Raw genomic sequence first — 13574 nt, 5'->3', positions numbered from 1 at the left:
TTTATAACGTATTCTTTTCCTGTCCCAGGTCAAAAATTACCCTAAAAACATAGCAGGGTTAAACTGTGTTTTAGCTCATGAATTTGGCTGTGTAAAGGAAAATCTTTGAAATATAATCAATTTAATCCATGTTAGGCTTGAGTAAATGTTCCACGATTGTACTTGCTGCAATATAAACTTAAGTCTGGCCTCAAATATAACCTTTAAATTGTCTAATAGAGGAGGAGCCAGCTGTAACTTTGTGATGTAATCTTTGACCCCTGTTCTAATGTTAATGTGCCCATGTCTGTTTTTTTTTATATTTTTGCATTAGAATAGGAATTTATTTAATGCATTCTAAGGTCTAGACTCTTGCACTTGATTTATGGATACCCCCCCTAAACTTCATAGCTTAGTGGCAAAGGCACTGGCTTTATGGACCTTTAGTTCACCCTAAGGGGCCCACTGTTTGTCTTTCAACCAGTGAGTCAAAATTGACTTTAAGATTATAAAATGATTCTTTTTTGTATCTTGGTCTTTCTGTTCTCCTTTGTCTTGCACCTGTAAATGGCTGCCATTCACTAAAAAGGGGTACACCTTTAAACTAGCTTTAGACTACTGTTTACATGCCTGTATCAGCCAGTCGTTTGTATCTACCATGGAAACATGCTGTGTTTGTTTACTTTGCAGTTAATTAAAGTGGACTAGTGTTAGAAATGTGGATGGATGGCTCTATAGGCCATATTCTGTTTGCATACATATGAAATAAGTCCAGTGAAATCGATCAGGGCAGTTATTATATGTCAAAATGGTATACCTAATTGCTTTCACTCAAATAGAGACTCAAAGTTAGCAGAATTGACAACCGTTATAATTAATTGACGACCATCACAATAAAGTACAGTGCAATTAGGTTAAGGTTACTATTAAACTATATTTGCATTACATGAAGAAAATGCCAAATAACAAATAGCAATTCAAAAACACATTCTAACAATACCAAATCAAAAGGTGGTTTTCCTTTTTTTTTTCTAGGATAAATTTAGCTTTTGGCTAGAAATGTGTGATCTTTTGTGTCTGGGTGCATTAATTAAAGTGCATTAATCAAGAGTTCTAAGTTTCGTATTTATGTAAATTTTTCAGTCATTTCTGTAAACTAAACTAAGCAGGTAAACTAAGCAAGGCTTGCTTTGCTGGATTAATTCAGACCATTTTCGGATAGACAGTGCCATCGACTGGTGTACTGTATGCTATACATACAGTATATGCAATACAGACAATATATACTGTGTGTATATATATATATATATATATATATATATATATATATATATATATATATATATATATATATATATATCGGTGCATTCAGAAAGTATTCAGACCCCTTCATTTTTTTCACATTTTGTTATGTTGCAGCCTTATGCTAAAATGATTTAAATTATTCACATCAATCTACACTCCATACCCCATAATGAGAATGCAAAAACCTGATTTTTGATAACTTTGCAAATGTATTACAAAGAAAAAAAATTAAATATCACATTGACATAATTATTCAGACCCTTAACTCAGTATTTAGTTTAAGCACCTTTGGCAGCGATTACAGCCTCAAGTCTTTTTGGGTATGATGCGACAAGCTTTGCACACCTGGATTTGGGGATTTTCTGCCATTCTTCTCTGTAGATCCTCTCAAGCTCTGTCAGGTTGGATGGGGATCATTGGTGGACCATATAAATATATATATAATATACACATACTTGCTCTTGCCATAGATGTGGCTGTCTTGTCAGGCACTTCTCACGCACCTTACAGGCTAGCTCAATGGGGTTAGGATCCATAACACTCTTTTCCAATTATCTGTTGTCCAATGTCTGTGTTTCTTTTCCCATTCTAACCTTTTCTTTTTGTTTTTCTGTTTCAAAAGTGGCTTTTTCTTTGCAATTCTTCTCATAAGGCCTGCACCCCTGAGTCTTCTCTTTACTGTTGTACATGAAACTGGTGTTGAGCAGGTAGAATTCAATGAAGCTGTCAAATGAGGACATGTGAGGCATCTATTTCTCAAACTAGAGTCTCTGATGTACTTATTCTCTTGTTTAGTTGTACATCTGGCCTTCCACATCTCTTTCTGTCCTTGTTAGAGCCAGTTGTCCTTTGTCTTTGAATACTGTAGTGTACACCTTTGTATGAAATCTTCAGTTTTTTGGCAATTTCAAGCATTGTATAGCCTTCATTCCTCAAAACAATGATTAACTGATGAGTTTCTAGAGAAAGCTGTTTCTTTTTTGCCATTTTTGACCTAATATGGACCTTAAGACATGCCAGTCTATTGCATACTGTGGCAACTCAAAAACAAACACAAAGACAATGTTAAGCTTCATTTAACGAACCAAATAGCTTTCAACTGTGTTTGATATAATGGCAAGTGATTTTCTAGTACCAAATTAGCAATTTAGCATGATTACTCAAGGATAAGGTGTTTGAGTGATAGCTGCTGGAAATGGGGCCTGTCTAGATTTGATCAAAAATAACTTTTTTCAAATAGTGATGGTGCTGTTTTTACATCAGTAATGTCCTGACTATACTTTGTGATCAGTTGAATGCCACTTAAAGTACCAATTTCCTTCCGAAACAGCAAACTCTGTACATTATTCCAAACCTTTGGCCACCAGTGTATGTGTGTGTGTGTGTGTATATATATATATATACTTTGACACTGTCTGGGATGTTACATTACATTTTTTAAAACATACAGTATCAGTTGTTAAACCTTCTAAGGGAGTTTGCCTTGGCCACTGTCATTTTTTAGGGGGGTTTGAAACACAATTTTCTGTAAAACTGCTATGAAACAATATTTATTGTATAAAGCATGATACAAATAAATTTAAATTGAATTAAATACTTTAAATCTGGTGATGCATAACATACAGAAACTGATTAGTAGTATTGGGTAACTCAAAAGTAGTAATCCACTACATACCACTAATTACATTTCTAAAACATTTAATCAGATTACATTACTGATTACTTCATGGAGAAAGTAATCACATTACTAATTACTTTTACTTTCTAAAACAGTTTTCACAGAGGTTTGTTTTTCCGATCAACAAATTAAAAATGTCTGTATTTTATAAAAAAATTCATGTTTCAATGTATTCATAATAAGTAATATTTTAGAAATAAGTGTAACCCAAGTAATGTTCTTAAAAGTAATTAAATTAATTGAAAGTCAGTAACTGTAATCTGATTACACAAATTTAAATTGTAATGCTTTACACTACTTTTTGACAAAAAAAAAGTTATTAGATTGCAGTAACTAATTACTTTATAATCAGATTACACCCAACACTGCAGCTTAGACAATTTTCAAGCTCTTTGTGTGTTTCACAACCCTGCTAACAACCTTATTTGTGAAATAAACCAGTATGAGTATTTACTTTTCTGTCCCATATAGGTGCTGAACCTGGTACAGTCTTATGTGACCCTGCGTGTGCCACTACATGTGTCGTACGTGTTCCATTCACCCGTTGGTGCTGGTGGGTGGCAGCACTTCGACCTACAGTCTGAGCTGCGTCTCACCTTCGTGTACGACACTGCCATCTTGTGGAGAGATGGCATTGGTAGTCCACCTGAGGCAGAATTACAAGGCAAGACAGCAAGTTGCTTTAGTCCTTTATCTGAATAAAAAACACAGTCTAACGAAACTTCATTATTTGTTTAATATTTATGTGGATTTTTATATTATTTTTTAGGGGCCCTCTATCCTACAAGCATGCGGATCAATGAACATGGCCGTTTGGTCGTCAACTTCCGTACAGAAGCACGTTTCCGGGGACTTTTTGTCACAGCTCACTCAGGTGTGTTCAAACGATCAATAAATGTCAAGATCATATTTCACCTTAAAAATCAAAAGGAAAAATAAGACATTTAATTTTGGATAAACAAAATGAAGCCTATTAAGATTTTTTTGCATTATGTCATCATTTTCTTGACATCACACAAATCTCATTCTCATTATTGTTATGCAAAAAAATTAACTACTGGTAAATATTATTTAAACTGCACAAAGTACACTCTACAAACATTTTAATTGTAAGCATACATCATGGTATGCATTATTTGTTCTACTGAATTTAAATAATACTGATTTTAGTTAAATAACAATTATTGTGTCCAGAGAGGGTGATTTTCATAATTTTTTTCATACATTGCAGTAATGTGAATTACTGTAGATGTTTTCAAATTACAGTAATACTGTAGGTTACAGTAATTGGTAGTTATAGTTTAAAGAAAAAGCACTCTTTGTCACTGCTAACTCAGGTGTATTAAAACTACCTTTAATTAACCTGGTTAAATTGAGTGTTTTTTCCTTTGCTGTATGGTTTACAGCTTCATGAAAGCAATCATTCATTTTGGTGAATCTCACAAAGAAATGTCAAAGTCATATTTCACCACATATTTTGTATTATTTATATGACACATTGAAACAATTGTACACTGAAACAAGTGTGTAGAGTATAATTGTAAGTAGTATATAATTGTAGGTAGTATTTGTTTTGGTGATTTTAATTAATGCAGATTTTAATAAAACATTGCAGATATGCACCAACAATCATGCCACGGTCCAAATCACTGAGATCAAAGTTTTTTTTCCCCATTCTGATGGTTGATGTGAAAATTAACTGAAGCTCCTGACCCGTATATGCATGATATGCACTGCACTGCTGCCACACATTAGATAATCGCTTGGATGTTTGTTGGTGCCAGATGGGCTGGTTTGAGTATTTCTGTAATTGCTGATCTCCTGGGATTTTCACGCACAGTAGTCTCTACAATTTACTCAGAATGGTGCCAAAAACAAAAAACATCTGGTGAGCGGCAGTTCTGTGGATGGAAATGCCTTGTTGATGAGAGAGGTCAACAGAGAATGGCTGGACTGGTTCAAACTGACAAAGTTTTCGGTAACTCGGATAACCGCTCTGTACAATTGTGGTAAGAAGAATAGCATCTCAATGCAGGTTGGCACTGATTTGGTGGCATGAGGGGGACCTACACAATATTAGGCAGGTGGTTTTAATGTTGTGGCTTATCGGTGTATGTCACAATGCAAAAAATATTTATGGTCCAACAGAAAGGCTTAATTTTCTTTATGAAAAATACCATTTATTATTATTATTATTTCATCTTTTGTGCGATTCATTTATTTAGTGTTAAGACTTTCTTAAAAACCTATTAGTATGAACATGAGACAGTATTATGCCATCTTATGTCATAGAGTTTAAGAAATTATATAATGTTATATTAAAATAATATTAACATTAATAACATTTGTGTCAACACAGCCTCCCCACTGACATCCATGGTCATGTGTGTGGACCACCCTGGGCTGACATTTAACCTAAGTTTGGTGAGAAGTGAGCCCACATACAACCAGCCATTACAACAGTGGACCTTCATTTCTGACTTTGCTGTAAGTGTTTATCACTGTAAAGAGAAAATGTAAAAAAAAATTGATTTCAGTGAACAGTTTTTAGAAAAATGTGCTCATGAAGTGGTAAAAAAGTCATTTATATTATTCTTATGTGTGCTAGAATTAAGGGTGACAGTGCAATGCATTTTTATTTGCCATTTGTCTTTAAAGTAGTTGTTATGTTACATGTAAATAAAAGTAACATGATAAAAATGGTGGAGATTGCAAATCTGAATCAAGACACTTATCAAAGTCAATTAAAAAGAGAAAATTTTGATAGCAATTACAACAGATAACATAAGACTAAAGTTTCTATAACATACTATGGTTCTGTAACATCTTTTGTTAATTTCAACTCTACTATGGCAAAACAACCAAATTTCAGAAACTTCCCTGGCTATTTTTATTTTGTTAAAACTTTTTCTAAAGAAAGATAAATATAAATGATAATGAAAGTCAAACTATTAAATACCACATATCAGTATTTACTGAGTAATCCATTATTTTGTAGAGGAGGGTAAAAAGAATTAAAGGTAAAAAAACATAACCTTATTTATGTTTTATTTATTTACCTCATTTTATGTTTACACAGAGATACGTAGGTCTGTTACTAAAATCAGTTGACTTCAGCACCCCTTGTTGTATTATATACCAGTTGTGTGAGTCCGGGGGGGGGGGGGGACTTTCTAGCAAGCACTAGAAAAATTTTTTTTTCTCTTTCACATTCCATCACAATATACGGATCTGAAATGTAAGTGGCGCTCTAACTCATTTTAGCCCTCAAAGATGTGCTCGCCCATAGACATCCAGTCTAATTTTCAGTTCAAGCACCACCCTTGTTGTTTCATTGAATATCTTAGCCTCTGAGTGGACTAAAAAGCTCAATCTAGGTGTCAGTAGAAAGCTGAGATCCTCCCTTTTGCGATGATATTTAACATTTTATCATCAATAGTCGAAAACATATTTTTCTGATGATTTGTTTTGCATGCTTTTCCTTCTGGATGGCATATTTTGTTCTGGACATTTTAGATATAACATTGGATTATTCAGCCAAGTGAGCTCACAGACAAGAAAAAAAATTTCAATTTTTTTTTAGAAAACTTCCTAAGTTAAAAGCAGATGTAATGTTTTTGGCTACTTGGGGCTTACATCAGCAGTTATTGGAGAATAAAAGAGACGTTTGTATTTGATGACTTATAGAAATCATATTTTATGATTCTTTTGAAAATCATTCAAACTGTGGTATTAGGGCAACAAAATTAACTATACAGTCACATTCCTAAGAATGAGAGCTTTCATTTGATATATGACTTGTCCATTTAGGTGCTATGTGTAGGAATTTTATTTTCTATATAAATATTTCTACCCCATTAACTCTAGGGGGTGCTAATTTTCAACATGAATGTTTTGAGGCCTTATTTTGTTATTTTAAGTAACAAATGCAGAATTTATGTTTATGCAATTATGTTATGGTTATCCCTGAAAAGTTCAGATTCTAAGCTTTCAAATGATACCTCATATGTCTGACTTATGTATACGGAGACTTTATTCGTGATATAGCGCCTGCTGGGGGGTCCATACAGTTTTAAATCCCAGTGATATGGGGCTCTCAGTTTGGCTCTATGCAAAATTGTATTAAATTTTCAATGTTTGAAAATCAAATGTGGGTCAAATGTTATGAAGCCAGTTTTTCGTGTCCAATAAAACAAAGGTCTGAAGGACAAATAATGTTGACACTAGATATGTAGGACAGGCCGATACAGGCAGCCGCCCTGGGCTTCAACATGCCTGGACGGACCCCATTACAGAGTGAATATTTAAAAACACTCTGTAAGGTAAAGCCAACACAATGGCTTTTATTTTGAAAAATTTAAATGACTTTTATTTTAAAATTACTTACATATTATAATGCATTTCTATATGTGCACATTTACTGTGTACCTCAGTGGATTAAATGTGCATTTGCAAAGCTCTGGAATGCATCATTAGAGGTCCAAGGTGCTAGTACCTTATTGTATTTGTCATTTTGACCCCACTCTACAAAATAATGGATTACCCTTTAAATATCGATCCATGGCATTGAATATTTTGGCTTTCATCATCATGAATGTATTTCTTTCACCAGTAAAAAAAAAAAAAATCGAAACACAGAATGACCAATATTAACATGAATTAACAATGTTTATAACAAGAATTCCTCTTGGAGTAAATGTAGGTGTCCTTACTGATTTGTTGATGAAGGCTGACACATAGTTCAACAGCTGGAAAAGGGAAAACAAAAATGATTTGACTGTGTTTTGGGATAATTTCTGTAATATTCCACTTAAAGCAATCCAAAAACACATAACTTACATGGACTTAAATTAGAAAAGCACAAAAGCTTGTCCAGTGATAGGTGTAATCCAATTACAAAGTAATTAGTTACTGTATCCTAATTACTTTTTTGTAAACAAAACATAAAATAAAGTAGTGTAATGCATTCAATTTTAAATTCTTGCAATCAGATTACAGTAACTGACTTTCAATTAATTAAAATAGTTTTAAGTACATTATAGGGTTATGCTTATTTCTAATATATTATTTATGTAGAATACATGAATTATGGCCCATAACGAGTCCTTGTGAAAGAGAAATGTGAGGTGCTGAGTGTATGACTTGTGTAACAATGAGCAAGAAGGAAATATAAGCATTATTTTGAATTTGTTGAGCATAAAAGTGTTTTAGAAAGTAACTTAAAAGTAAAATAATTAGTAATTTGATTACTTTTTCAATGAAGTAAGAATTAGTCATTTGTAGTGGATTGCTATTTTTAAGTAACTTACCCAACACTGACCTTGTCTTATAATATGGCGAACAGCATGTCAATAACATTTTTAAGGCGGGGCTTAGCGAAAAGTCAATTTGCCTGCAGATGTTTTTTCTTCATTCAGACCAAAATATGCTATCAAAACCAAATGTTCATGTTTGCTCTCATAATTTTTTCGTTCCTTCACTGTTTCTTCTGATAACTGTTTGTTGAAATATATGTCTACAGGTTAGAGATTACTCAGGCACCTACACAGTGAAACTGGTTCCCTGCACGGTTCCTTCCAGTTTAGAGTACACTTTCCATCCAGTGTGCCACCCCAGAGAGCAAATCACCTTTGATCTGGACATACGTTTCCAGCAGGTGATTACTCTAACACAAGCACGCATCACAAAATTGACTGTATAGCCAAGCCAAAAGGTTTTTTGTTTGTTTGTCTAGTACACCATGAGTGTACTTTAAAGGAATAGATCACCCAAAAATGAAAATTATTACATACAGTAAGTAACTAACTAAACCTGTATGACTTTCTTTCTTATGCAGAACATAATAGTCATTGTGCATCATATTCCAAGTCTTCTGAAGCTATATGGGAGAAGCTTGTTCACATGTTTACGTGAGAACTTTGTTGTTTTAGCGCTTAAAACAACACAAGTTCTTACATGAACACGTGTACCACTGTGAACAAACAGTCGGGACTTATGTGATCAATTACATGTACCTTATGTATCTTTTTAACAATAAACTTTACGAATGTTTTAGCCCCCAGCCAGGAACTGAAAAGCATTTGGCAGACTTTATGCATATCTTAATTTTATCATCAATTAAATACCCTCTGGTGTAATAGTAATTCTTCTATAGTATCTATCCTACTTCTGCATTACCCCACTGTGACAGGGCAGGCCAAGTTGCCAAACACTGAACAGGCCTTATTGACATAAATGTAGGCAATCACATGTTGACGTATTTGGGTGTTTGATATCAGAAATCCAGCTGTTTTAGAATGAGCAATTTTTGCAGCTTAGTTTCAATTAATGCTCTTTTTGGACTAGGGAGGAAGTTTAGTTCTTAAAACTTTAGGTGCTTTTCCACCTGGCCGGGCCGAACGGTTACTGTTGCTGAACCATGCCGTCCTGTACAGATCTGGGCTCATTGACACAGTTATGATTTCCACTGTGGTGCTGCGAAATCAGGATTAGAATGGCTGACTGGGTAAGTTGCCATGCAACTTCTCTACAGGTGTTCCACCAGAATGGTTCTCTTTCCTGAGTAATACGGGCCGGGAACGGTTTGTGATAGCACCATACCGACCCGTGCTCAAGTGGAAATGCTATTAGAACCGTCACTCACTGTGCTCAGAACAGTTCAGCCCGATGGTGGAAAAGTGCCTTTACAGTATGGTAACATGGTACATCAATCTCTTTTATTTCAAAAGTTCAAGGAAAATTATATTTTTTAATGTGTGACCAATTTAATTGTATTAAGTATTAACTTACAATTAGTTAGGAAGAACCTATACCACTCTTTTCCTAGTGAAAATGATTGTATGTGTTTTTCCCTTTAGGTGAGTGACCCAGTGGCAGCAGAGTTCAGTCTTAATACACAGTTGCTCCTGCTTTCAAAGAGGACACTCTGGTTGTCCGATGGCTCTATGGGTTTTGGCCAAGAGAGTGATACTGCTTTCTCAGAGGGTAAAATGCAAATGACTATGGCTATAGTTTCTTTGTTGGTTCTCATGCTTTGATATTGAAAGTACTGAAGTATTGCACCTCTCAATAATTTGAGGCTATCCATTACTTTTGTTTAGGAGATATCATCTATGGCCGTGTAATGGTAGATCCTGTTCAGAATCTTGGAGACTCATTTATCTGTAACATCGAGAAGGTCTTCCTCTGTACAGGGATGGATGGGTACATTCCAAAGTACAGCCCTGACAACTTTGAGTATGGCTGCCTAGCTGACTCACCATCACTTTTGCACAGATTCAAGATCATTGTAAGTATGGCCATTGTTAAATGCTTTGCTCCTATGAAGCCACGGAGTCTGGGATCAGTCAACTGTCATTTTGAACTCAATCTGTTTTTGGTTACAGGACAAAGCTCAGCCAGAGACTCAGGCGAGAACATTTGGTAGCATTAGTTTCAATTCTTTCCTGGCTGTAGACGATCCACAGGCACTGGCCCTGGTGAGACAGCCAGGCTCAGATGGCTTTAGGCTAGATTCAACTGCTTTGTTTCAGGTAAGTAAGAAGCAGTTTTGGTATTTTGGTACAACCAGGGGCAGACTGGCATTTTCCCAGTGGGCTGCTGGGTAATTTGGGCTGGCCAATTGATGCGCAAATATCAGGCGATATAGGCAGCCGCCCTGGGCTCCAACATGCCTGCGCGGACCCCATTACAGAGTGAATATTTAAAAACACTCTGTAAGATAAAGCCAATTCAACGGCTTTTATTTTAAAAAACTTAAATGACTTTTATTTTAAAATTACTTACATATTGTAGTGCATTTCTATATGTGCACATTCACTCTGTACCTGGTGTGGATCTCATTATTTGAGGTACAAATCACAATAATGGTGACAACATATTAAGGATAAGATGAGCTCCGAATAATCACAAAATGGCAAATAACTGCAAGTTACTACAAATACAATAACAGCAGCGTATATAAAATCTGCAAATAGTAAAGCTAAAGTACATAGTAATTTGCATAATTTATTCATACCACAGGGAGCTGAAGTGCAGCTTGCTGAATAATGCTCATGCCTGATAAAAATGCTATTTGAGTCTTTGTTTAAAGGATAGCAGAAACAGCACTTGTCAAAGCATAGGGCTTTTCACTTTTTCTCAAGAATAATCTGGTGAAGGAATTAAAACACTGCAGATATAAAGATGCAAAAAACTCACATAGAGTGAAAATATGAGCAGTTAATCTGCAAAATATCTGCAAAGTTCTACACTTTAAGATGTATGTTTATTATGTTTTACACATATTTATATTTGTGTATATTTATATATGTACATATTCTGGCCAACTTTGTTTTCATAGTTTTTTTTTTTAAATAAACATTTACGCATAGTTATGTGAGTGATTGACATGAAAGGTTAAACATTGTCATTAGTGTGCTGCTGTGTGTCAGTAACTATTTTAAACAACATTTTATGATCTTGTATAGCTATACACTGATCAGCCACAACATTACCAAAAACAACATGGTGCCAAAAACAAAAAACATCCAGTGAGCGGCAGTTCTGCGGATGGAAACGCCTTGTTGTTGAGAGAGGTCAAAAGAGAATGGCCAGACTGGTTCGAACTGACAAACTCTACGGTAACTCAGATAAACGCTCTGTACAAATGTGATGAGAAGAATAAAATGGCAGAATGCTATTTTGAGATGCGGGTTGGTGCTGTTTTGGCAGCACGAGGGGGACCTACGCAATATTAGGCAAGTGGTTTTAATGTTGTGGCTGATCGGTGTATATACATATATAGTATATACATATATAATATATTATTATTATACTTGTTGTTTCCATAATCTCATATTAACTAAGTTTATTTGCACTTCTAGAAAAAAGTTGAAAGGTGAACTTGTCACAGCACCTAAAATGCACACTTTCCCTTGTACATTCATGTACATTTTAACCTAACATCTGTATGTTGGAAAAAAAATTTCGGACATGTTATTTGTCTGAGCTATAAAGTGCTTATTTTTGTGCTTTCTCTAAAAAAAACCCACTCATCACATTTACAGTAGTTTTATACGTTTTGAATTTATGACCATTTTTGCACTGTGGGGCCCGTTGTCAAGACTAGCAGTCAATAGAAATTATTATTTTTATTTTTTCTTCAACACAAAAAAAATTAAAATTGTGCTGGAAAATGAAATCAATCAGTGTTATGGTGTGGTATGCTGCAGGTCGGGTTTGGTGGGCTGTTCTGGGCCAGAAAGTCCAGGGCCAGTTTTTAGTCCCAGTCTGCCCCTGGTACAAGCTACAAGCTCATAATTTAAAGTAGGTAAACTACAATCAAACTATGTATTTTAAAACATTGTTAGCTACACTACAAGTACTACAAAAAGTAGTTACATTGACGTTATTTAAGGGATTAATTTTCTTGATTAATATAAAACTATCACAAAAAATATAGGACATGTTATTTATTTTGCAGTCAAAGCAGTATTAATCTGGCAGAGAAACAGTAAGGGTGACTGCAATAAAAATTAAAATAGTTTTACACTAAATATAACTAATTAACTAGAAAACTCCCTAATAACATAGTGGTGAAAAGAAGCATTTAACAAAATATTTTAATACAAAACATGCTGTAAAATCCCTCGCAGGGAATCTGTGAATTTTTTTTAAAGCAGTTCATTGAAATTGACTATCGGAACGATCCAGTTCACTAAAATGAACTGGACAGTTTGATAGTGTGTTTATTATTACCTCAGTTCACTCAGGCCGGGGAACTGTCTGGCCTGCTACCGGATTAAAGTTCTCCAATGCTACGATGAATTTCTGTCAATAGAGGGTATGCACTGATGTCACTTTCCCCCCAGAGCACGCCCCCTCAGTCGGACTGAGTGGCAAAACATCCTGCAGTATGGCTTGGTAGGGGAAACTGCAAAAACAGGAGTAAAACAAATGATTATCTCCTTAAATTAAAGGCAGTTGGACTTGACAGTGATCCTTACAACTTACCAAAGAACCAGTGGTCCATGGACATTGACATGTGGCCAGGAATCAGGTTTCCTGACATTTATATTGTGGCGGAATTATCCGCCCCTCTGGCTCGTCATCGTCGCCTCACCTTTTAGGGCCGCCCTTCAGCCAGGCTCACGATGGGAGTTGGGCGGGAGAGCGAGAAGAGGTGCATAATTAATAAGCCTCGTTTGGTCAGCGGTGAATGAAGCACACCTGATGGGGATAATGCTTCATCACCGCTGTCTTTAAAATGCAGTGCGCACCTCTTCTCGGGGAGCCGGCTTCAAATCTCCATGTGTGCACACACTGGCATCCTCGCACGGCCAGGACCAGAGCTGTGAGGGATCGGAAGAGTGGACGCGCTGCCGGATCCGTTCCTCGGACCCCCGGACGCCGTAATGAGTCGCCTGGGGTGAACTGCTCACGTTGCCGCCGACGGGCTAGATGCCGGGCCGCCTTCCCCTCACGCTTGCTACGAGCCTGGGAAGACAGGTCGCCAGTGAAGCCGCCGCCCCACGCGCCGTGGACTTTGGAGGGTGAGTGGCCGACTGACCCAGCCCGTGCCTGGGCTTTCCTATAAACACTACCCCGCCCCTTTCACGGAGCCCCGTTCACC

At 36.0% G+C, this 13574-nt stretch overlaps 1 protein-coding gene across 1 annotated transcript in view; it reads left to right on the top strand.

The window, feature by feature from the left end:
- LOC127422165 (FRAS1-related extracellular matrix protein 2-like) overlaps window positions 1-13574 on the top strand; it is a 154119-nt gene that overhangs the window by 136056 nt on the left and 4489 nt on the right. The window contains exons 18-24 of the mRNA XM_051665502.1: window positions 3434-3626; window positions 3732-3836; window positions 5322-5449; window positions 8484-8618; window positions 9820-9946; window positions 10063-10250; window positions 10348-10494. Coding sequence (XP_051521462.1) covers window positions 3434-3626; window positions 3732-3836; window positions 5322-5449; window positions 8484-8618; window positions 9820-9946; window positions 10063-10250; window positions 10348-10494 — 1023 coding nt within the window. The remainder of the gene's footprint in view (window positions 1-3433; window positions 3627-3731; window positions 3837-5321; window positions 5450-8483; window positions 8619-9819; window positions 9947-10062; window positions 10251-10347; window positions 10495-13574) is intronic.

Source organism: Myxocyprinus asiaticus, chromosome 31 (genome assembly GCF_019703515.2).
Source record: "Myxocyprinus asiaticus isolate MX2 ecotype Aquarium Trade chromosome 31, UBuf_Myxa_2, whole genome shotgun sequence".
Taxonomy (NCBI): Eukaryota; Metazoa; Chordata; class Actinopteri; order Cypriniformes; family Catostomidae; genus Myxocyprinus; species Myxocyprinus asiaticus.
This window is presented reverse-complemented; position numbering and strand designations above follow the sequence as displayed.